This window comes from Pseudophryne corroboree, chromosome 5 (assembly GCF_028390025.1).
Source record: "Pseudophryne corroboree isolate aPseCor3 chromosome 5, aPseCor3.hap2, whole genome shotgun sequence".
Classification (NCBI taxonomy): Eukaryota; Metazoa; Chordata; class Amphibia; order Anura; family Myobatrachidae; genus Pseudophryne; species Pseudophryne corroboree.
In genome coordinates this window covers 516,363,001-516,389,450 of record NC_086448.1, presented here as the reverse complement: position 1 = coordinate 516,389,450, position 26,450 = coordinate 516,363,001, and the positions used below count along the sequence as shown (strand labels likewise).

The 26,450-nt window shown below is 43.1% G+C and overlaps 1 protein-coding gene across 1 annotated transcript in view; it reads right to left on the bottom strand.

Moving 5' to 3' along the window:
• Positions 1-1,826: 1,826 nt before the first annotated feature.
• FARS2 (phenylalanyl-tRNA synthetase 2, mitochondrial) overlaps positions 1,827-26,450 on the bottom strand; it is a 1,040,929-nt gene continuing 1,016,305 nt past the window's right edge. The window contains exon 9 of the mRNA XM_063923087.1: positions 1,827-2,108. Coding sequence (XP_063779157.1) covers positions 1,970-2,108 — 139 coding nt within the window. The 3' untranslated portion in view covers positions 1,827-1,969. The remainder of the gene's footprint in view (positions 2,109-26,450) is intronic.

Sequence of the window (26,450 nt, the reverse complement as noted above, 5' to 3'; positions counted from 1 at the left end):
TATACCTGGCACTGTGGGGGCAATTGTGGATCTGGCACTGCACTATTGGGGGCATATGTGTATCACGTCCCATTTTAACTGGCCACACCCATTTTTTGGCGCGCGCGGGGGCAGACTTGTATGGCCCCCGAAGGATTTTATAAATATCCAAATGGCCCTCGGTAGACAAAAGGTTCCCCACCCCTGTTCTAGAAGGTGCTAAACAAATGATTAGTAGAATCTGATTGGTTGCTATGGGCAACATCTCCATTTCTATAAACCCGCACTTTAATAAATATACCCCTTAGTGTGTCCTGAGGACTGGATTTTAGAAGCACTGCTTTAATATCCTCATATTCTTGTTCTTTGGCATTGATTCCGTCTCAATTCACTTTGCTTAGCTTCTTCGTGCCAATTTTCATATAGAAATGTACTCATTTGGTAAGGGTGTGGCATATTTTGTTGGCATTCATAATATCATCCTGAGTAGTATTACCTAAACTTTGCAGAAAAAAAAACGAACACTTAAACAAGCAATGAAACATTAAAAAAAGGCAAAAAACCCCCCAACTATAATCATACCTCCTGCATGCAGCTGATGTTGTCCCACACACAGCACTCATACACATTGTTAATCCTACTAGAAAAAAATCAATCCTTCAGTGCTAGTCACCAATTTTGCATTCTTACATGCTAAAGATCAAGGCAACTAAGAAGCTAACATGAATGCTTTCCATTTTTAGCTACCATTTGTTTGCAAACAAAACTTTTTTTTAAAAAATAAAAAAACATCCCATACTTATCAGTTCACGGTGGTGCATCTAAATCATGCACATGGAAACCCAGGATGACTTCTGCCGGAATAATGCCTTTCACACCCTTTGCACTCCAAATATTCCATGTGCACAAGGGGCCCATTACTGGTCTCTATGGATGCCTTGCTCTCCTCTATCAGTTATTTTTTACGGTTAGGCTTTTTTATATCACAAAGTACCTTCTGAGCACTAGTCTCCTGCCACCCGAAGCCACTACGGTGCACGTGTCTGAATGTTTTTTACAGTACAGTATATATGCTTTCTGATTACTAATCGACATGTGCTTTCTTCTACCAATAAGCAGGAGTGCCGACAGCTTTGCCGAGCCCCGGTAATGAGAGAGGATGTTGCCAGTAAGGGGAGGCGAGGCCAGACAGCTACGTTTAAAATAGTAAAAAATATCAATTACGTGGGCCACGCGCCGCACCAGGAAGGGTGTGCGCTAGTGCCAGAACATGTTGTTGCCATCATATATGTGTCATCATATTAAACATATGAGAGAGGAAATACTGTTGGGGATATGTAGAGGGTATTATGAATAAACTGTTAAGGTTTAAAGATGCCTGGGGATGTTACGGGGAAAAAAACGTTATCATGGATGGACTGGAAGTCCAAACCAGTGTCTTGCTTAGGATCCCCAGGAGGGGTGAGGAATATGAAATATGAAGCTAATGATGGGTCTGACTTTAGTGAATAAGCATTGATTCTGATCTAATAATCAAAATGTCAGTGACAAGGATATATAAGTGAAATGTACAATTTTAGGAAATGTAAGTACAGCGCTGTGTTTCGAAGTGTCATATCCCAGTGAGGGAAATATCGGTCTAGCAATGTAAAAATGATTGATGTCTTGCATCTGTATAAATGGTAACGGCTATGTCACAGTTATTAGAAAGCCCCCTCACCTTCCTATCTACTGTAAATAACAGATGGGATCGTCTAGTGTACAATGCTAAGAATTCCAGCAAGATGATCCCAGATTTGCTGAATTTCATTGTATTAAATAAAAAAACATGACAACTGTTACTGAATAGTGCTTTTAATTTATAATAATCAAAGTAAATCCTCATTATTAGATTTATATTACTTTATTTTTACGAAGCAAATGTGGAATTGATATAAAATTGCAAGAAGAGAAAAGGAATACATATTTGGAGTAATAGACTAAAGTCTTGTTAAAATCTTCCTTCAACGCCCAATTCTGCTATTGCCGATTTTCCAATGTTTTTATGTATTTGATTGATTTCTGTCTGTGTTAGAGTACGCTCCATGTGTCGATATTTAATGCGATAACAATGACTGACTCGCTGAGTCCTGGAAGAGAAAAATCAGATGATTAAAAAATATAAAAAGATACAGTAGGTTAGGAAAATGAAGAATGCACTGAAAGGCAGTCAGCATGGAATTATTCCTACTTCAACACTTGTATGTGAACCTGCAAAGGGGATGGCAAAGTTCTGTTGATGTCTATGAGTGAGTATATAATTTAATAATGGTATTTTATAGATAAAACTACATTTTATATATTCTTTGCAATCCAATAGACTGATTTATATGTCAGTTTGCCTATTATACAGTAGGTTACACTAACAACACTTTTTCAATTCTTAAAAAGGGCCTGTCGTGTTTGAGTTTTGACTCAATAAATTATTTGAAAATGATCCACATCTTCTATCTACAGTATCTATCTATCTATCTATCTATCTATCTATCTATCTATCTATCTATCTATCTATCTATCTATCTATCTATCGTGTGGATTTTCCGGCCAGGGATGGTCCTAAGACGTCAGATACATAGCGGCAACTGCAGGAGGGAGAAAGGAGGGGAGGTCATCCTTCTCCTTCCTCTGCATTATGGCGAGTGGCCGCCAGCAGTCAGTCCGACTCATTATTAGTACCTGGTTGGTGTAGCTCACTGTGGGCCCTTCATAGCGACGGACCCCATTCAATGCCCGGCTACACTGCCACACTAGTTCCGCCAATGATGTGGGGAGGGCTTACTACAGTTCATACTGTATGTGCAAGAAAAAAAGATTTGTGGTAAAATATTTAAATACTATGAAATAGTTAAGCTGGAAATTAGAACACAATGTTCAGCTTTTATTGCAACCGCAGTTATTTCAGTGCAATATTTCAGTAATTAACTTCACACTTAGAATCATGTTTCTGAAAACAGCAGAATTTATTTGTCAAATAGAATCAATAAAAGCAGCACAGATCCTGTGGTGTGCGTGAGCAACCTGCTGGCTGCCTTTCAACACACCTCCATTATGCACATGCTGTATACATATTATCAGCCTACATGCTACTAATCAAATAAAAACTATGATAAATGTTATAGAAAAATAACCTATTTCAAGTTTTATATTTCCCATAAACAAGGCTACGCTATTATTGGCTGATAGCTGTTCCGTTTTGTGTCCCCGCGATTGTCTTTGCTTTGCAGGAATCAGCCAGTAACATAACAGGTAGCTTGTTCATGTCCATTTTTAACAAGAATGTAAAATGAGAATAAACCGTGAGAAAGTGTTGGTTCATAACTTTGGGTACTTTTTAGATTCACGGCACCCTATAATAGCAGAATTTTTTTCCACAGCACCCCTATGCTAAAAGTTTGTTACGTTTGTGCATATATGTCAACCTGAGGTTTAGTTATGCGAGGGACAGGATTCACTTCTGTTTGTGCACAGAGTGTATGATTGGAAACCACCAGCACTAGTTTTGCCTATCACATTGACCAGAAATAATTTGAATTGGTCCTGGACCACCATACCAGGGGACTAAACTATTAATATATTAGTATGTGCCCTTAACTAAAGTTTATATACATGGTGGCCATAATTAAACTTTCCCTATTCAGATCCGTCTGTAACTCGATCTTACAACCAGTAGGTCACCAAATTTGGTAGGGAGACTAAGTAGTGCACACTAAGCATTTTATTATTTATTATCAGTTTCTTATATAGCGCAGCATATTCCATAGCACTTTACAATTAGAACAACAGTTATAGCACAAAACTGGGCAAAGACAGTCAGACATAGAGATAGGAAGTCCCTGCTCGCAAGCTTACAATCTATAGGGAAACAGGCATTGATACACAAGGATAGATGCTACCTGTTGCATAATGGTCCACCAGATTGCTAGGTTCTTAATGGGTTGTATGATATGATCACCCCGCAATGTTGGAAGTCAAAATATGTGAGGTTATGTGGACTGTACAGAGAGGATGTAATTGGATAGGGAAGTATTGAAGGTTATGTGGGTGGGTCTGGAATTTGGTAGGCTTGTCTGAAGAGGTGAGTTTTCAGGGAACGTTTAAAGGTTTGGAGACTAGAGCAGAGTCTTATTGTGCGTGGGAGGGCATTCCACAGAGTGGGTGAAGCCTGGGTAAAGTCCTGTAATTTTGAGTGGGAACAGGTAATACATGTGGGTGAGAGACGCAGATCTTGTGCAGAGCAAAGAGGTCTTGTAGGGAGATACTTTGAGATGAGTGAGGAGATGTATGATGGTGCAGTTTGGTTAATAGCCTTGTATGTAAGTAAAAGTATTTTATATTTAACAAGGTAGAATACCGGTAACCAATGGAGGGACGGACAGAGCGGATCTAGCGAGGAAGATTAGCCTCGCAGCTGCATTTAAAATGGATTGTAGTGGTGAGAGCCTATGTTTGGGAAGACCAGTAAGGAGACTATTACAATAATCAATGCAGGAGATTATGAGTGCATGGATTAGAGTTTTTGCAGTGTCTTGTGTAAGATAAGGGCATATTTTGATATGTTTTTTAGGTGCATGAAACATGATTTAGAGACAGATTGAATGTGTGGAACAATAGACAGTTCAGAGTCAAGGGTGACACCTAGGCAGCAAGCTTCTGGGCTAGGGTGGATAGTCACATTGTCAACAGTTATGGAGATATCAGGTTGGTAACTACTCTTGGCTGGTGGGAAGATAATTCATTCTGTTTTGGAAATATTGAGTTTGAGGTGGCGAGATGATATCCAAGATGAAATGGCAGATAGGCATTCAGTGACACGAGCCAATACAGATGGTGATAAATCTGGGGAGGATAGGTAGATTTGAGTATCATCAGTGTACAAACGATACTGAAATCCGGAGGAGCTGATTAGTTTGCCAAGAGATGAGGTATAGATTGAGAACAGCAGAGGACCCAAGACTGAGCCCTGTGGTGCTCCAACTGATAGAGGTAGAGAAGAAGAGGTAGTATCAGAGAAGTGAACACTGAAAGAGCAATTAGATAGGTAGGATGAGAACCAAGTAAGGGCTGTGTCCTGAAGACCTAGGGATTGTAGTGTTTGTATGAGAAGAGAGTGGTCAACAGTGTCAAAAGCAGCAGAGATATCTAGAAGAATAAGTAATGTGTAATGGCCTTTCGATCTAGCAGTGACTAGATCATTCACTACTTTGGTCAGTGACTGAAGTGAGTCCAATAAGTTGTGGGAGTTAAGAAAGTGTGTAAGGCGAGTGTAGGCAAGTCTCTCAAGTAGCTTGGAGGGACATGGTAGCTGAGAAATGGGACGGTAGTTAGAGAGTGTATTTGGGTCAGAGCTGTGTTTTTATTTTGAATGGGAGTAATCACTGCATGTTTAAACAGAGAAGGAAAGATACCAGTAGAGAGAGAGAGAGAGAGAGAGAGAGAGATTACAGATTTTAGTTAAGGTTGGGATAAGCACAGGAGACAAAGTTTTACTGACTTGTGAGGGTATAGGATCAAGAGGAAAGGTGGTGGAGAAGGAGGATGAAGAGAGTGTTGATACTTCATCTTCACTGGTGGGGATCAAATAAAGAGAAAGTGCCAGAGGGTTCAGGTAGGGAATTGAGCAGGTCACTGGCTGAGTTAGAGCATACCATTTCATCTCGGATTTTATCAATTTTATCCTTGAAGTAGGAAGCAAGTTCTTGTGCACTGATAGTAGCTAGTGGGGGAGGTGAGGGAGGGTAAAGAAGTGATTTAAGTGTATTAAAAAGTCGCTTGGGGTTGGTGGCATGATAAGAGATGAGAGATTGAAAATATGTTTGTTTGGCAGTGTCCAGGACCTGACGATAGGAATGGTAGGTGGTCTTATATGTAAGAAAGTCACTTGGATTCTGAGATTTACGCCACTGACGTTCTAATTTATGTGACAGTTTTTGTAGGTGTCTTGTTGATTTAGAGTGCCACATTTATATTGTTAGTATTTCTGCGGGTTAGAGGAGGCTTGCTTAGTTTTAGTGTCATAGAATTTAGAGTAATAGAAGAGATTGTGAAGGTGATCAGGTTGTGATCAGAGAGAGGGAAAGGAGTGCTAATGAATTCGGAAACTGAGCAGAGCCTGGTAAACACAAGATCAAGGCAGTGGCCCTCCTGGTGAGTAGAGGAGTTGGACCACTGGGTGGGGCCAAGAGAGGAGGTTAAAGAGAGAAGTTTTGAAGGCATGAACATATTGTGGACTGTCAAGAGCTATATTGATATCACCCATAATGATGGTGGAGATGTCAGAGGATAAGAAGTGTGGGAGCCAGGCAGAAAAATCTTCTAGAAATTGTTGTTTAGGTTGCCCAGGAGGGCGATAGATAGCTGCAACATGCAGAGAGAAGGTGGTGAAAATCCTGATAGAGTGAAATTCAAATTATGTGAATGTGAGTGATGGAACCTGAGGTAGAACAGTGTATGTGAAAAATTGGGACAGTAAGAGTCCAACCCCAACACCTTTACTATTATTAGGCCTAGATGTGTTTGTGAAGTGGAAACCACCGTTTGACAGTGCTGCAGGGGAGGCCGCGTCTGATTGTGTGAACCATGTTTCTGTTATAGCTAGCAGATTAAAGTTGTGAGATATGAAGAGGTCATGGATGGATGTTAATTTGTTACAAACAGAGCGTGCATTCAATAAGGCACATTTTAGTGACTTGGAGGGGGATGGGAGACACGTGATATTTATGAGGTTAGATGGATTTCTATGTTGTTTTAAGATAGCTGAGTGTGAGAGGGACAGGTGGTTGGGGCCAGGATTTGGTGATATGTCACCAGCTAATAAAAGCAGTGGATGTTTGCGAGTGTTTATTATGGTGGCCAATTGTGGTTGTCAAAGTACTTGCAGAGAAGTAAGTATAAAGCTCACGACGAGGGGAGTTGAGAATAGAAGCTGTGATGTGCACAGAGGTGAGTTTTAGGGTGAGTGTAGAATGTGTTACATTTGGTGAGAATTCCATGAATTGAAATAAGAAACAGTAGGTTGATGAACATGCTGTGGTCGTTTTTGAGTTCATTTTGGGTTAAGTGGCGTATGAATAAGCTGTTTAAGTAAGTTACCTTTAAGCAATCATTAGTTGGAGTGGGAATTTAAAGTAAAAGGGTCTGGAGTGGGGAGTAAAATAGTAACAATAAAAAAAAAAAATACATGGGTCACAGGGTAGTGGGCTTTTCATAGGGTGGTGGGTTTATAAAACATGGTTTGTTTGCTTTTTTTTGGTACTAAGGGGATGGGGGGTACAATTATTAGATTTTATGTCCACTGGGGGTTCTTTAGCTAATGGGGAGTGGGAAGTTATTTTATAATAGGGTCCTATGGACACAGGGGGATAGGGACGGGGTGCAAAACACCCCCCAGATATAGTTTTTTAATCAAATATTTTAATATGTTATTAAAAATACTTTTTAAACTGTGATAAGTAATAAATAAAAAGGCAATTCTTAGCAGCTTTGTGGGGAAGAAATTGTCAGTTAAGTGGATAACAAATGGCAATGCATTATACACCAGTGACATTGCGTGTCAGACATGACTGTGACGGCAATCTACTGAGCTCGATGATTTCACTTGGAGCCAACACAAGACCATGGAATGGACAAGTTTGGAAAAATTACATTGCTTTGCAAATGGCAATAACTGCAAGTACTAATGCCAGTGGACTAATTGGAACCAAGATACCGAATTCATATGCCATCTACACAGTAAATGATATGAAGACTAACTGTTCCAATGTAACAGAATTATACTTGTCTATTTATACACATAGCATAAATGGAACGCATGAACATACATAGCAGCATAGAATATAAGAGATTTATACTAAACATCTACGTGGAGTATTAATGAGTTGGTGATGTTGCCCTTTTTCAGGTACTTCCTGTTGCTTGCCTCTGATGTTTCATGCTACAATATTTCTATTGACTAAACATAATATCCTGCAGTTAGACATGTCTTGGCCATGTGTGATTCCTCTGCTACTTATTTTTGTATCAAAAGGATGACCTGCCACATTTCTCCCCCCAAACATTTTTTAGTGTATTTTAAAAATGCAATATCCAATTAAAAGAATTTACACAAAAATATGACACTGAATTCTAGACTTAAATAGTCAGGGGAATCTTGTAAATCCTACAACTCCCATTTCAAAAATGAAAAAGGTGAGATTCATTTATCTATGCCACAGTCTAAAAATAAACCTGAAAATGTTCACAGAGAAGGTGTACCTAGAGGGGTAACGTCCAAGAAACCCTGCTACCTGCTTGTTACCTGTAAGCGAATGCTCTAGTGAGCAATATTGTGCTGCAGCTCACAGAGGGAGTCTTCCCAGTCATCTTCAAAACAACTGAATAAGATGTGCTTGCATAACACTCTTAAAGATGACTAGATGACTCTGTAAGTTGCTGTGCAATATGGTTCTGGTGTCTGGTAAAGGGAAGGGAGGTGGTTCCCAAAAGAAAAAACATAAGCTTAAGTATGTTTCCCTTCTTCCCAAAAGTAATTAACATGATGACTGCAGTGAAGCAAACTATATTAATAATGTGAACATTTATGCTAATTATTGTGTACAGCATGGCAGGCACAAACACTTAAATATTGTTCTAACATAGTTTGAAGGTCCTTAAATGCACTCCCATGTGACACTAACCTCTACAACGGATGTATTCAAGTGGCAGAATAATGGATGTAAAGCTACTTCATGACAACATAAAGAAATAAATGAGAACAGTGTTTTCTGTATCTATTAAACTACATGATAATACAGTATATGAATATCAGTAGTATAGTAGATAGTACAATCCCATATTTAGTGCAAACTGGCCTCTGGTGAGTTATGGGATAACTTAAAATAAAAGAGACCAAAAATGACATGGTCATAGATAACCAAAAATCCTGTCTTCACTATAGCTGCGGCTTTATCTGATCACTTGGGGCAAGCCGCTGTCAGAGAAGCAGTGTCCCTTGTGCTGTACTATTAGATAGTACAACCATATACATCAGCAATTAATAGTATGACTGTAAGGACAAGGGACCTGATTCAGATGCGCAAAGCTGCTGTTGCACGCCAAGTGGTTTGATGTTTTTGCTCTGTGCATGCGTCTAAGCTGTACTGCGCAGTGCAGCGTCTGAAATGCAACCGCGTTTGCATAGAGGATCTCAGTGCAAAGTGATTGATGGGTAGTCAGCATTTGGGGATGGTAATGGGGTGTGGCTAAGTCTGTTCTATTTAAACACCATTGCATGAGCATGCATAAATTACCCATTGTGATCTGTAATGCTGCTGGAGAGCACTCTGCCTCTCAGCCTGCGTCTGCTCAGACTCTCTCAGAGAGTGGATAGCCGCCTGATCTGCGACAAAAGTACAGATATTTCAGCTGTTGTACGCCATGGGACGGATACGAGGAGGCTCAGGTAAGCTCCTGGTATATTAGCATATACGCGTAATTGAAGCAGTGATCACTTTAACAACCACATCTGAATCAGGCCCAAGGTGCGGTAGTAACAGATGGTAGGAAGGAGAGCTATATTTAATCTACTTGCATCCTCTAATAGTGATAATGACTCTGTGTCTCAACATGATTTTAGTAATGCCACACAGGACTTTGCACAGTAATCTAATACAACCTCAGGGGGTGGAATGGAAATTTAAAATTGTCATGAAAAATGTTCTGAAAGACGCTTTGTGTGATAGGTGTGGCAGAACTGTCAGTAGGCAGTGTCAAGTCAATAAGAGGCTGGCCACTAGTGTGGGTACCCCAATACAGCTCGATATGGGAGTAACTATAGACAGCATCCTAATTACTTTAGTACAATTATTATTAATTTTATCCTTTATTTATATGGCGCCACAAGGGATCCGCAGAGCCCAATTAAAGAGAACATAAACGAATAATCAAAACAGGAAAACAGCAACTTACAGTTGAAGACAATATAGGACAAGTACAGGGTAAATAAACATAGCTACATCAGCAGACGACACGGACATAAGAATCAGGTGGCAGAAAACCGAGGGATTTGGTGCCGTATAGAGAGCATCCCAGTGGCTACCATGTAATGAAGAGAAAATTGTAGAGACCGTAGTATCCTAGTGACTGCCATACAACAAAATACAATACACAGAATGTACATAAATAAAGTAAACTTAGGAGTCAAAACAAATATGCTTATAACAAGCAACCATCATTCAACCTCCCTTCCCCTCTCACTTATAAGAATACAACTGGTCAAATGCAACTCAATACTATATAATGTTTATCTCCATGTTTATATTAATTTCTTGATTCTGTTGTCACTATTAAATTTGCTAATCCTAGTATTGCTACACCAGCACTGATTATTATTTTTAACGTACATAACATTATTTGGTCACTCCCTTGCCTAATTTAAGGATTTCACAGATTGCATTACAGGTATTTGAATTTAAGATACAAATAATACACTTCAGCAAGTCAGTGTCTAGTAGGTTATCACAAAACAAGAATGTAAAATGGCCCTCTTGGTTGTTTCATTATTTTCTATTTTTCTTTGTGCACAAGTGGGCTACAATGACATTGATGAAATATAGATAAAACAGATGTCAGTCTCTTTGCTCCCCTTCATGACATAATCTACAAGTGTAAATATGCAGTAGCACGACACACCAGTAGACCACCACACAGGAGCACACGTGGAGGCATACAGCCGCACACTGTGTAATGTGGCTGTTGATAACGCCATAGATGGGAGACAGGCTGGATACTGATCATTGTTCCTGGTACACTGAAATTCTGATTATTGCTCCATATTTCCTGAGCTATCTCATGTCACCTGGGCTGGCAGCACTACTATCAGTTCCACTCTACTGCTACCCAAACATTGACTTGGGCCTGTGTGGGACATAGATGTACAATAACTTTGTAAGTAAACTTGACATGGGATTGAGCTTCAGATCTCAGAATTGTGGCAGTGACCTGCAGAGGCATAACTAGGGTCTTCGGCGCCCAGGGCAAGATGAAGAATGCGCCCCCCCCAAAAAAAAAACACAAAAAAAAAACAAAACCACAGAAATGTAAAGAACACTGAAGTGGGCATGGCCGCATGCCGGAAGGGGCGTGGTTACTGAAAATGGGCTGTGCCAACATGACAAGCCAACCGTTCACCTGTCTGTCACTATGGGAACATTCCTTTCCATTGCATACAAACCTTACCCCTTTATGATGGTTTCACTCAATGTGGAACCTCTGAAGAAATGCATCCACCTTGGGAAGAAGGCATCTTCAGTTGGTATTCACTATTCATGTACCAAATATTTACACTGTGGTAGTATGAAGGCACCACAGTTCAGAAAACTAGAAAAAATCTTGTGTAGACAGTAGACGTGTCCTAGAACTCAGACTGCAGCTTATATCAGGTAGCAATACATGTTCCTGCATTGCAACCCTACGATTCTGGATCAAAGGAGCTACACTACAGGCAGCTGAAATGCTGATGAAGAGGCTAAGAAACGTAGTTTTTAAAACCCATTCATTATATTCAATAACACATTTATGTGGTAAAGCCCTTAATTATAGATTAAAAATCTAAGTGATGGGGAGTGAAAGGGAGACAGTGGACAGGAGGAAGATTCTTTTTCGGAGATGCACAATCTGATTGGGTCCACTATTAGTAAGACAGATTGCTATTCAATTGTAAAGCGCAATGGACTGTGCTGTAAGAAACTGTTAATAACAATAAAAATACTCATTCCGAATGCTTTCTCCATTAGTGTTGCACTCTCAGTTTAAAAAGCTAAAAGCACACATTCCTTAGCAGATCCCATCTTTCCTATAGCCGGAAAAGTAGCTATCACTCACAGGTGCCACTATTAATTTACATTTACTGCAAATCAACAATTGTTCCTCACACTGTATTGTACCAACATCAAAAGCTATCATTATCATCATCAATCAGGTAAGTGTGCATGAAAATCTGTTTGCAAATTATTTATTCAGTTTGTTTAAAATGAACAATCTCCTTTTAGATTCCTTGAACGCGGTAATATTGATAGAAAGACTCGCCACCAAATTCTATCCCTTTAGCACAGTAGCTATAAATCCTATTAGATATAGAGTGAACTTAGTCTATATGTGTTTTTAATAAAAAACAAATCCCAGCTGCATATAGGAATATCTTTCTTTCAGATAGAAGATTGATTTTTTCTTTTTACCTTGGAGAGCGTCTGCTTCCAGATGAACCAATGCTCACTTACATTATGAAAAACAAAACAAAAAAATGTCAATACCTAAGTAAATCTCGTTGCTTCCACATAATAAGCATTCCGGAAGCCAGTATTTGATACTATACAATAGATATGCAAAACTAATGCGCTATGGTAATAAGTGATATCTATAGTATATACTTTCTCATCGCTACAACATGGAAAAAATGATTAATGGAAAAACACAAACAAATTACGTGCAGTCATTAACAGTAAAGCTAATTAAGAAACATTAATATATAATTAGTGAAGTAACCACTCATTTGCTCCATAGGGGCTGAAATGAAGAAAGAAATGGAGAAATGTGTTACAAAACCAAAGTCACGTATTTTCTCTTTTGGACTTTGATGCGTGTGTGTTTATTTAAGACTTGCCATATACTGTACCAGTGCTGACCTCCGCAGCATGTGCACGATTCATGGGCACAACTATTTTCTTTTTGTTCACAAGTGCCTTTTTCAAGTCAGTGTCTGTGTAAGTGTATATTAATATCAATACAGTACCTCTCAATAGTACAGTGAGTCATATTGTGTGCGCCTGCTGGAAAATGGTGCTGGTCTCACTGAGGTGCACATCCATTATCATTTGTGGTCTGTCCCTGAAATTCAAGATTTCTTATCACCTCAGTTTGCAGCAGTAAGGAATCTTTATTTACCAGGATGCATCATTTCTGTGCTGCCAGGACAGGATCTGCAGCAGATTTAGGAGATATCCTCCTCTTGGTAATGCATATACAGTATAGTAAAGGTATTTCCAAGGGAATATGCCACAAATAATAAATAGGCCCCTGAAAGATCAAATCGGGATGGTGGGAGACCCTTCAAAGCGTTAATGTCCCACTAAATTCATGATGCCTTGGAGGTATGGGGCCTTAAAACGTAAATAGGCATATTGACTATAGGGGGCCATATTGGTTATCTGGTTCATGTGGGTCTATATGGAGGGATATTGATATGATATTTTTTAAACCACCTGCTAAAACTGTTGTCACCTGCAGTGCTCAAGCAAGACATTCTCTGTGTAAATAAATTGTTTTTATCAAATCTGAAAATGTCACTGTCTAAAACATAAGTGGAGAACAGGGTAAAGCTGACTGAATACAGTAGTTGAAAACCATGTGTGGGAGGAATAAACTATTTGTAACGTAACCTATATGTTTTGCCAAATGTATGTTTATGAGTCATGTCTCCTATTGGATATTTACAAACATATAATATATGGGGGGAAATCTTAGTGCTACACCTTGTTGTTTAGATTAAATATGGCATTCAAACCAGTGGCGGAACTAGCGAGCGGTGGGCCCAGGTGCGACAAAATGCTTTGCCCCCCCCCCCCCCCCATTCCATTCAAGTCCACCCCCTCACCCCTGGAGAGGATGTGGTGAGAGGGACCTGCTCAGGGCCAGAGAAATGGATACCTAGCAACAGTGCCGTAACTAGACATTTTAGCACTGTGTGCAAGAAACGGCATCGGAGCACCACCCCTGCATGCAAAACAGGGGCAGTGCGCGCCGTAGGCGCGCGCAAAAATACATAGTGGCGTGGCTTCGTGGGGAAGGGGTGTGGCCACAAAATAATACCAATTCATAAAACGGTGCACAGTAGTCTCCATTCTTCAAATTACGCCGCACAGTAGCACCACTACACCAGGTAGAGACCCGTTTACACCTTACAGCGGACAGATTCCTCTTTTTACACATTACGGCAGACAGCGTCCCCTTTTACACATTACGGCAGACAGCGTCCCCCTTTTTACACATTACGGCAGACAGTGTCCCCCTTTTTACACATTACGGCAGACAGCGTGCACTTTTTACACATAACGGCAGACAGCGTCCCCGTTTTTCACATTACGGCAGACAGCGTGCCCTTGTTACACATTACGGCAGACAGCGTCCCCCTTTTTACACATTACGGCAGGCAGATTCCCCCTTTTTACACATAGCGGCAGGCAGATTCCCCATTTTTACACATAGCGGCAGGCAGTCCCCCCTTTTTACACATTGTGGCAGGCAGATTCCCCCTTTTTACACATTGCGGCAGGCAGTCCCCCGTTTTTACACATTGCGGCAGGCAGATTCCCCATTTTTACACATTGCGGCAGGCAGTCCCCCGTTTTTACACATTGCGGCAGGCAGTCCCCCATTTTTACACATTGCGGCAGGCAGATTCCCTATTTTTACACATTGCGGCAGGCAGATTCCCCCTTTTTACACATAGCGGCAGGCAGTCCCCCATTTTTACACATAGCGGCAGGCAGTCCCAACAAAGAAAGAAAGAAAGAGACAGAAAGAAAGAATGAATTATACTTACCCTCTCCGCTGGCTCAGGCTCCTTGGTGCAGCGTCAGACGATTCCCGGGCTGGAGAGGAGGAGGAGGAGGGAGGTGGAGGAGGGAGCCGCAGCAGCGCTGTGTTATTGGTGGAGGCGCTGCTGCTGCTGCCCCTCTGCTTCACTATAGGCTGTTCTCGGAAGACAGCCTATAGTGAAGCAGAGGGGCAGCAGCAGCAGCGCCTCCACCAGTAGTAAAGCGCTGCTGCGGCTCCCTCCTTCACCTCCCTCCTCCTCCTTCCCCCGTACCGCTGCTCCTCTCCTCTCTCTGGGCGGCTGTGCGCTGCGGGCAGCGGTTGCCCGCAGCGCACAGCGGCATGTAATGAGTCAGTCTGACTCATTACATGCTTTGGGCCCCTGGACAGAGGCGGGCCCCAGTGCAACGCACTGGTTGCACTGGCGGTAGTTCCGCCTCTGATTCAAACACACTTAAAGCTGCTGCTATGTGCTATGGGCAGTAGTAAGGGGATTATTCAGAGATGGACGTAGATCTTGCTTCCCACAGATCTGCCTCCATCTACTCACATGCTGGGGGTCTCCCAGCACAGGGCAAGGCCGCCCAGCATGTGTGTAGTGCCACCCCGCGATGCATCTGCAATTATTGATTTAAGGTCGATCCCTGCCAGCACAGCGATTCAGCAGTATTTTTTTATTGGAGCGGCTGCGTGTGACATCACGCAGTCACCCCAAAAACACTCCCATCATCCCCATTTTTCCCACAACGCTGCGTCGACGCCGCCACTGTCAATCACCTTGCTGGAAGTATGCGGCTGCAAGGTGCAGGGCACGTGTGCCGACCCCCTATATGCAGCCGCTGCGTACAGACGTGCAGTATAGACAGCTGTGTTTGGGTGTGAATAGCCCCCTAAATCAGGATTTTGGTACTTACCGATAAATCCCTTTCTCCGATTCCACAGGGGCCACTGGAGCGTAGTTACAATGGGGAAATAGTAGGCAGTAATTGGGAGCTGGCACTTTAAAATTCTCACACTGTGGCTAGCTCCTCCCCTACTATCTCCCCTCCAAGCCAGTCTACGTAAAACTGTGCCCGAGGAGAGCTGGAATAAACAAACCGTAAGGTAGAGGAGGTTAATGAAGCCCTGTAAACCAGGATAACACAAACCAAACCTGGAACAGAACCTAACAAACAACCGGCTAGCCCGAACTCAACAAGCAGTCATATGGTGATCTGCAAACTGTTAAGCAAAAAACAAGGAGGAACAGCGCTGGGCGGGCGTCCAGTGGCCCCTGTGGAATCGGAGAAAGGGATTTATCGGTAAGTACCAAAATCCTTATTTCTCCTTCATCCACTAGGGGCCACTGGAGCGTAGTTACAATGGGGACGTCCCAGAGCTCCCAAAACGGGTGGGAGAGCACTGAGAGTCCTGTAAAACCGCTCGGCCAAACTGTGATGCAGAGGCCGCAAAAGCGTCAAACTTGTAGAATTTGACAAAACAAATGTCGGTCCGACCAAGTAGCCGCCCGACATAAAGTATTCATGGAGACCCCACGGGCAGCTGCCCACGAATGTCCCACAACGCGCGTAAAGTGCGCTGAAATGGAAAACGGAGGCTCCCGAGCAACCACCAAGAAGACTGTCTGATGGTCAGATGTATCCAACAGCCCAGCATATGCTGGGACCTCGGCTATTTAGTACGGGAGCATCGTACAGAACAAAGAAGAAAAACCCTTCGTCGAATAGCCTAAGACCTCTGTAGAGAGAGTCGGCGATCCCTGACAACAGTCAAAGAGGACTGAAAAACACTAGTGTCAGATTTATATGAAAAACGGACATCCCCTTTGGAAGAAACTACCGCTGAGGCCGAAGCTCAGCCGGGTGAGTTGCCAATAGAGTACTCCCTGAAAGAGAGCCCGAACTTACGGCCGCCAGGCTAATCTCTTTTGGAAGAAAACCGAAAAAGGCAGAAACCTAAAATACAGGTCAATGTGGTTTGAAGCGCAGCGGAGCAAAACCTCCCAGAGGAACCAAAGATGACGGCTGAATGGTAACTGAAAGAAGGGGAAAACCCCTTTTATCCGTATTATGTCCCATACCGTTTTCCAAAAGTGGCAAAAGCGAGAAGAGGTAACAGACTTCTGAAATCGGGGCCCAGTAGGCCTAACCGAACTAGGGAACTCCTCCCTTCTGAGGTCTCGTGAACAGTCACACGGTTAAATGAAACCAGTGTAAGATTGAACAAAGCAAAGGACCCTGTTGAAGTAGACAGTCCAGGCGAGGTAGGAGCCAAGGCTCCTCTACTGACAACAGGTGTAGCCGTATCTTCAAGTTATGGGTGGCCCAACCAGAGCCACCGAGAGGACTAGCACGCATATTCCCCTCCTGTGTTACCGAAAGTGAGGTAGAAATAGAAAAGGAGGCAGGATAGAATAACCAGAAACTCCAAGGAGCCCTGAGGGCATCCTCGGCTACTGCCGCCAGAGCTCACGTCCAAGAGTAGTAAAGGGTTAAAGAGTCAGTCAGAACGTCCTGAGGTCGATCCAACATCGGACCAGCTGACAAACTCCGGGGAATGTTCCCTCACCCGGGAGTCTGACCTGGTGGCTTGACCTGGAAAGAAGATTGTTGTCCCCCGCTCAGAGGGGAATGTAGGCGACCAATCATTGCGTCGCAACTTGACTGAAGAAATAGAGTACCTGGTGCCGAGGAAGGAAAAATCCTCTGACGGACCGTGTTGAGAAAACGTCTACGAGGAGCATAAATTGGATCTGTGTCGAACCAGAAGCTCCTGGATCCTCCGGATATTCAGAAGCCACCTAATGTACAGAGTGGGATAGTAGCAGTAGATTGTCCCATTAGGGAACCAACGTCACCTCCTGCCCTTGAAAAAGAGTTATTCTGTGATCTTCCTGAACCCTGTGGGAGCGGAAGAGAGACCGAAAGTAAAGGACTGACAGTGAAAATGAGAATCCTGTAATGCGAATCTGAGAAAAGCCCGATGAGGAAACCCAGCGGAAATCAGTAAACCGGCATCTCTGAAGACAAGGGACACGTAAAACACCCTTTCTTGTTCAAACTAGCAATCACAGACTGAAAGGATTCTAAGGCCAGAATAGGCCTGGCCAAGCCCACTGGCTTCGGAACGTGAAAAGAAAACAAAGGCCTGAGAACTGTCCCGATTCAAATGATATGTGAAAAACAGGGATCAACACCCTTTGCGGTTAGGAGCATATGGAGCGCCGCCTGCAGTATGACTCTCTTGTCATAGTAAATCGGCCGACCCATGCCGAGGGACTCCTGAGACGGTTGTACTCCAAAATCTAGTCTGTAACCGCCCAAGCCTTCTCCCACCGACATGCGCCTATCCTAGGACCCTCCAGGTGGTAGGAAGGTCTGACCTATAGTGGGTGTATAGGATGACCTAAAATCAGACTGGACCGAGGATGCTGAACCTCTGCTTCAGCCTTTTACCCTGAGATCCCCTGGCGACGGAGATATCGACCGTGTGGAGTCGAAAGCTTGAAAGGGCACGGAAAAATCTAAAGGAAAGACCGGTAAAGGTCTGTCTTGGAGCTGGGGCAGTAGTAGGATAAAGCAAAGTGGACTTACCTCCAATGGCTCAAGAAATCCTGCAGAAAGTTCCTTCCCCTGAACCCTCTGCCCCGTAGGATTTCATGTTCACCTGTCACTGTCGCAGCCCCAGAGGTCGTCGGGTTAAGACAGCCCAAGCGAAAATGCAGGTTCCGAGTCTGCAGACGTGGAGACCTCCAAAGAACATAAAGCAGAATCGTGATTCTGACCTGTACCAAAGTATCAAATGATCCTGATGCGAAACATCCTGTAACCTAGAGGACAATTGTTCCACAACCTACCTGCTCCGGACAAGGTAGAACCCAGCTGCCGCATATGTGTCTTTGATGGATCCCTGAGCAAGGTTGCCTCAGGAAAACGGCAGCTTGTTGGACCGGCGATACATCGAGGGGTATACCCTGGAGAGGTCCTGATACCATTTCCTGCCGTCTGCGGGGAAAGGATAGGGAAACAAACATTGTTTGATACCTGAAGTGTATTCGGGTGTCTGCCGCCCGCCCACCGGAGCCTGCCCAGCTCATCCGAAACTGGACCAGTCGCTGTCATTTCGTCATCGGCGTCGAACCCTGATGGACTTGACGTGTCCGCCTCCTTTACCTGCAGTATCAGACGAACTGCTGTGTAATGCACCTGGATATTCTGAGACACTGGTTCAGACTCCACAGAAAACGGACCTCATCAGTATCCTGGACATCTCTCTCCTCCTCCCAGAGAGGCGTTTCCACTGCCGAGTTTGGAAGGTTAGCACGGTTCTTTTAGAAACCTAGAGAGGTGTGTCAAAGTCAGAAAAATGTCTCTATGCACGTTGCCATATTTGCACCGCACACTGGTCCGTGCTGCGCATGCGTACGCTCTCCCGTGAAGGCGCATACCCGCAATAGCGTGCACTCGCAGGCGCGGTATGCGTATTTACGGTAGAGTTTATGTAGTCGTAGCGTGCGACTCATTCGTTACATATTTGCACAATTAATGTAGTTTGTAGATCATGATCTCTTTGATAGATTCTGAAAGTTTGGTTAAAATAGAAGGTCCCTGGTTAAAGGAATCCCTCTTTGTATTGTACGAAGGGTCTGACAGGAATCATACAGCAGTGTTTGGTACCCATCGGAAGAGTATTTAATTAGTAATATTCCGGTGTTGGTTTGGAGCGTATTAATCGCTCGTGCGAATAGTTATGGACATAAGAAGTTTATGTCCATTTCTATTATTTACACATACTCAGGTATGCGGCGGGAAACCCAGTTTCCCACCCACCTGAGCTGTTGGAAATCGTCACAGCCCACCTGTATGAATCACCCTATGACCTTTTGTTATGATGCAGGGCCGAATTCCTTCGGCCAATGGACAATGGGATTGTAGGACCATGAGATTGCATTGTGTGTGGGGCATAAATAGGCAGGCCGACCACATCCAGCTCTCACTCTCTCATCAACGGTTATCTGCTGATAGCCGGGAGCTGGATATCGAGGCGCAGGCGATCATACCCTTTGTGCGTAAGTTTCTCTCCGTAATCATTGTCTTTCTGTGAGCCAATTTCTCTCATCTCTCTCTCTCTCTCTCTCTCTCTCTCTGTTCTGTTCTCTCATATCTCCCCTAGACTAGGCTAGTATTGTATTGTATTAGATAGTATTGTATTGTATTGCATTTAGGTCAGTGTAGTATTGTCTTTTTGTATTTATTGTTTAGTTCTGTGGTTAGGAAGTCTTTGTTATATTGTAGTGTATCATTTGTACTGTTATCCCCTTTTTACAAGTATATTAGATATAATACAGTTAATAGGCTTTGGAACCTAAACCAGTATCTGTGTATTTTCTATAGTGTTAAGTGTTCACTTGAGCGTCGGTGACGCTCAAGCAGCTTTGTAGTTAGTCAGGTTACACAAGGTTGCACTTACACCCTGTACTCACATTAAGGTATTCTGTGTATTTCTTTGGTATAAGGTTTAGACATAAAGGTATAGCATTGTGAGCGTCTGCACCGCTGGTGACCTCCTCGTGGTCTCGAGCGTAAGCTACGCCATAGCGAATCATTACTCTAGTCATAGCCAATAACGTGTCCTGTGATCACTGGGCCGTGAGCGAACGTGACGCTTGAGCGTCTCGCCTACGGCTGAGCGATCGTTACGCAACTAGCGTACCATTACGGTACTTCTTAAGTAAACAGCGTACAGTGTTCTTAGCTTCATAAAGGGTTGTTTATACGACAAAGGAATTTAGCATTGTCAATTGGGGACTCGTCCTATCCTTCTCATATCTGCACTAGGTAGATCAGCAGACATTATCCCCCAGCAAAGGGTGGGAGGTTGTCTCCCAGTGCTGACGGGATAAGCGTCTGCTTCGCTTAGATAAAGAGTGCTGAAGGAATCCGGGAACCGGAAGTAAGAACAAAACGCTTGTGTCTTTTAAAAAACTGTTTTATTTCTCTTCTGTCTTGCGTATACACGCACGCATACATTTATCTGCATTTCTTTTTCAATTTCGTATATCACTATTCCTGTTTGCCAATTTTTATAGTTGATAGAAAGTGCTAAAAAGAGATTTGCTGTTATTTCATAATAAAGGTAATAGTTAAAGTATAGAACAACACACGATTTGTCTAGGAGACAAGGCAGTCAGTGTGGGTTGCGGTAGATGATCAGGGATCATTTACATTGATAAAAGTATATATTGTGTTACGGTGGATCTTTGCATTGCGTACACGTGTCGCTAACAAAGACTAGCGTACGCAATCCAAAAGGCAGACGCACGCAGCGTACATTACGCAACGTAGCGTCCGGTTACGCTCACGTAGCTCAAGTCACGGAAAAGGTGAATTAGCGCAAAGCGATAATTAGCGCAAAGGCGATAAGTAACGCGAAGCGGTAAATAACGCAAATCTATTTTTGGAAAAATCTGAAATCTAGTTTAACAGATCCTACTCCTAATTGGTAACACTGTTGGACTGAAGACAATTTCTGCGCAGAAATAGATATAGAAACAAAAGTGTACATGTGTTGAGTGAGTGTGGTTTTGTATACAAAAGTTTATATAACTTTAAGGTGGAGCCAAAAGGAAAGTCGGGTACTCGTCAAGGGACACACGTGTAAGTGACATATACGGTGGCTAGGGAGGCATCCCTGGTTAAATAATATTTGAGCATTAGAGTATAGCGGACCATAAGGTAACAAGACCAGGAGGTCATAAGGTAACAAGACCAGGAGGTCGTAAGGTAAAAGGTCCGCTATAAAAGTCCAGTGGCACAACGCCTGGGGTGTTGGTGCAGAACCCATATAGGCCATACAAGCTCATGCTGAAGGAATCGCGGCCGGAAACATCGATTCCATTAGATCTTTCAGTACATAACAAGTAGTGCTTGTGTACTGAACGATTGGACCGCACGTAATTGTGTGCAGTAGTTAGTAATCTGACCTAATACCATTAGAGTAAAGTGGTCACTAACGCTATTTGTACATTCTGACGTGATTTGTGTAATTTTTTATTTTTAGAAGGGAAGTTCGCTGGTCACTCAGGAACTATCTAACAACCCCACCTTTACTGGAAAGAGTAAGTGTCCTGCGGGTAACCCTCATATGTTCCAGTAAACTGAAGGTTCCATAGGGGCCCTGTATCGAGTACGCCAGCACCACGTCGGTGTGATCAGGTCGTATTGGTCGAGGTGGGCGAGTGAGTGGGGTACTCGGTAAACCGCCACCGCCGGCCTACTGTGGAGTAATTTGGTTGTCTGTAAAGGCTTGCTGAAAACCTTGATACAGAAATCCAAGGAGGACTAAGCAACACCTGCAGACTATGGGGGCCAGTTGCTCAGGTAGGGGGCGATCAACCTTGGTTCAGGTTGATTCTGTGAACCGACCAGTTGGGTCGGCACGATATGTGATGTGTGAAAAATACGGAAGTCACACAGAATCTTTATGTGATGAATGGGAGAGAATGACTGTACAAGACAGGGACAAATTCCCAAGAATAGGTAGCTTCAGTCCAGACGTTGACAATGCTAAATTCCTATGTCGTATAAACAACCCTTATGAAGCTAAGAACACTGTACGCTGTTTACTTAAGAAATACCGTAATGGTACGCTATTTGCGTAACGATCGCTCAGCCGTAGGCGAGACGCTCAAGCGTCACGTTCGCTCACGGCCCAGCGATCACAGGACACGTTATTGGTTATGTCTAGGGGAATGATTCGCTATGGCGTAGCATACACTCGAGACCACGAGGAGGTCACCAGCGATGCAGACGCTCACAACACTATACCTTGATATTAAACCTTATACCGACGAAACACACAGAATACCTTTAATGTGAGTACAGGGTGTAAATGCAACTTTGTGTAGCCTGACTACCTACAAAGCTGTTTGAGCGTCACCGACGCTCAAGTGAACACTTAACACTATAGTAAATACACAGATACTGTTTTAGGGTTCCAAAGCCTATTATCTGTATTATATCTAGTATACTTGTAAAAGAGTAACACAGTACAAATGATACACTACAATATAACAAAGACTTCCTAACCAAACACCTAACTAAGGGATAAACTACAATACTATCCTGGCCTAACACAATACAATACAATACTATTTTAGTCTAGGGGAGTTACGAGAGAAAAGAGAAAATAGAGAGAGAGAAATAGACACAGAGGGAGAGAGAGGAATTGGCTCACAGAAAGACAATGATTACGGAGAGAACTTACGCACAAAGGGTATGATCGCCTGCGCCTCGATATCCAGCTCCCGATTATCAGCAGATAACCGTTGATGAGAGAGTGAGAGCTGGATGTGGTCGGCCTGCCTATTTATGCCCCACACACAATGCAATCTCCTGGTCCTACAATCCTTCAGTTTATTGGACACAGGAATTCGGCCCTGTACTGTAACCAAAGGTCATAGGTTGATTCATACAGGTGGGCTGTGCTGAGTTTAAACGGCTCAGGTGGGTGGGAAACTGGGTTTCCCGCCGCATACCTGAGTATGGGTAAATAATAGAAATGGACATAAACTTCTTATGTTCATAACTATTCGCACGAGCGATTAATACGCTCCAAACCAACACCGGAATATTGCTAATTAAATACTCTTCCGATGGGTACCAAATACTGCTGTATGACTCCTGTTAGACCCTTCGTGCAATACAAAGAGGGACTCCTCCGCTCAGGGACATTCTATCTAAACCAAACTTACAGAAACTATTGAGGGGAACATGATCTATAAACGACATTAATTGTGAACTTTTGTAACGAATGAGTCGCACGCTACGATCACATAAACTCTACCGTAAATGCGCATACTGCGCGTGCGAGTGCACGCTATTGCGGGTATGCGCTTCCACGGGAGAGCATACGCATGCGCAGCACGGACCAGTGTGCGGTGCAAATATGGCAGTGTGCATTGAGACATTTTTCTGACTTCGACAGTCCACCCTTTGGCAGTCAATAATAACTGCCACAAAATATTTAAGGAGAAAAATGTAAGTCAGGGGTTAATTGATTTCCATGGTGGGGAAAGGAGGAAGAATGGAGTAGGTGTGAAGAGAGTATGACCTAGTGAGAAAGCAGGAGCATGTGTGTATGAGTCCATGTTTGGGGGGGTCATGTATCATCGTGCCGTACGTGTGGTAAATCAAGCTTCGAGGTATTGCGAAGTATACATTTGAATTCCTTCTTATCCTGTGGTACAGGTCTGTGGATGGGCTGTCAAACTCTACCGAGCTCATTTCGGCTGTGGTTGTAACACAATGGGGATGCACATTTTAGTTGATGATACATGAATTGGGGGGGTATGTGGTTGCTGCTATCTGTGCCTGTATTCCCTATCGACTATGTGTGTTATTACCTGAGGGTTGCAGAGATGAAGATAAAGAACACTTACGAAAAATGCAATGATATTCTATGTCAGGTTAATGTACGTTCGTCGATTGAGGTCTTGATTGGTGTCGTTTGATTGCAGTCTTCTTCTTTGTGCTTTTGCTCATAAATCGTGAGTAAAGCAAACAACGTCCATGGATTTACAAAAAATGTTGGGCTAGCGTGATTTTAAAGTTCCTAGGGAAACTGGGGTACCCATGGCATTGTCCATAAAATCTTGTATATCAGGTCGTCTGCTCTTCTTCTTTCCATCTTTCCGTTGTCGGCCCCTTGGCTCATCAGGTCCTTCGTCTACGTGGGTCTTTGTACCTCGGAGGAAAACATAGAAATGGGTGAAAGACGGACCGTATACTCATTACATCATTACGTCATGGTTTCTAGCATTGGGTCATAAATCAAATCCAGGTTAATTACAGTTTCCTCACTCCTCAAGCTCATCACTTTCGTACTTTGTTTACACCTCATCAAAGCCTGCCCGCATCTAAATATCAATCCAATAGATATAACAACACCTAAGATACACAGGAGAAACTTTCCAACATCCATTATGACTCCTTGAGCCCACTCTCCCAAACCGGAGAACCAATTTCGCGGGTTCAACCATGACACCCAACCAGTCAGCTCATTACCTACAGCAGCAAGGGTGAGATTGTGTTTCCGACGAAATTCCCACTTTAATTGCAGAATATCGTCCATCTTTTGGTCTATGACCTCTACCGGATCCTCGGTGTTATTTGTGATATACGTGCAACACTTTATACCGTACTGTGTTGCCAATGTAACACAATATCCGCCTGTTACTGCTGTAAGGTAATTAAGAACCATCCTATGCTGAACTAGTTCTGTTTTGTAAGCTTGAAGTTCTCTTCCAGTGTATCTAAACGTGTCATCATACATTTCAGTGATATTATCTAACAAATTGGCGAGTGCGGAAATGTATTTATAATTCATCACTCCTCGAGCGGTACGAGTGAAATCTAACGCTACCAGAACCTGAATCCCGGTGGATTCATGGATAAGATCAGAGGCCGGATGCTCTAACCTTTCTGACAGTTGTCTTTTAACTCGGTGTTCGTAGTGAGTGTGAGTATAAGGAGCTTGGGCACCACGGTGTATGTCTTTCATTTTGTCATGTGTTACAGTCATCACTTCAGGCAATACTTTTCCAATATAACACAATCCTTCAGAGTTTGGGGCAAGCCACTTGTACGCCTTTCTCCCGCATATGAAATATGCATCATCGGGGAGAACATAAGGGACGGAGAAGGACATGACCATGTTACAAACCTTCCAGGTGAAATCTCCTGACCCTAATTCTTCCATCTGTCTAATACACGTATCAGTCTGTATGATATGTGCACAGTATCCTGGTGATACCTCTCCCACTTTAGTAATTCTATTTCCTAAGGTATACCTATACCGGAAAGATTTTCCTCTACTGGCTATGTGGCGTACAAGCTCTGTATCTGTAGGCATTCTATCTGCTCTGTGTGAAAAGGTCATGGTAAGGTTGCTCCATGACACTTCCCAATTTCCCGGTTTTCTGGGATTGGAGATGTTAAAACATAAGAGGGACCTATCCACATGGTATTGGTGGAGCTTCAAACTAGGAGGGCTGGAGATGTTAAACCTCCGGTCCACCGGTCTCCCACCACTTAGCTCAAGTACTTCCCCTAACGTTAAAGGAAATGGTACTAGCCCTGATTTGCTGTGACCCTGAGGTACTTGAGAGCATACCCAACAATCTGTTTGGTTCAACACGTTACCCACTAGAGAGTGATAGTCACTCAATGGATGCCGGTCCATATGGTTATTAAGACTGGATTGGCATTCTTGTTACAGAGCCTACAGATACGGTCTTTCTTCTTAAACTAACAATCCTTCAAAGAAAATGTTTACAGATAACAGGGTGGTTAGATCGTGCCCGGTACTCGCCTTTGCTTGGTGATTGGGTTGCTATTGGAAATTTACACCTCCGTCTCAGTCCTCAGGACCTTTCTGGATCCTTTCTCGACCTCACTGGTACTCTCACCGAAACAGACTGCTCTGGTCAACATCATGGTTAACGGGAAAAAATCCATATCACAGTCTCTTGGGGCAAGTCCATCTTACAGGAGGAGAAAAGAAGAAATTTGTAAATGGGGTATAAGAAAATCAGTTTGAGGGGGAGAGAACTTGTTACGATAATAAGTTCTCTCGTCTTGTTGTTCTTCTTGTTCTGCTGTCCTCTCAAAGGTGTTGTCTCTCAGTCTTCAAAAACGATCATTCTGGTGATGCAATATTCCTTCCTAACCGACGATCTTTCTGTAAGGAGCAAAAATCTGGCATTACCATTGGTCCAACTGAGGGGTGACATAACATCTTTAAACCATGGAAACATGAGTGAGAAGAGAGAGAAAATAAAAAAAAACAAAAGAGATAGAGAACAATTC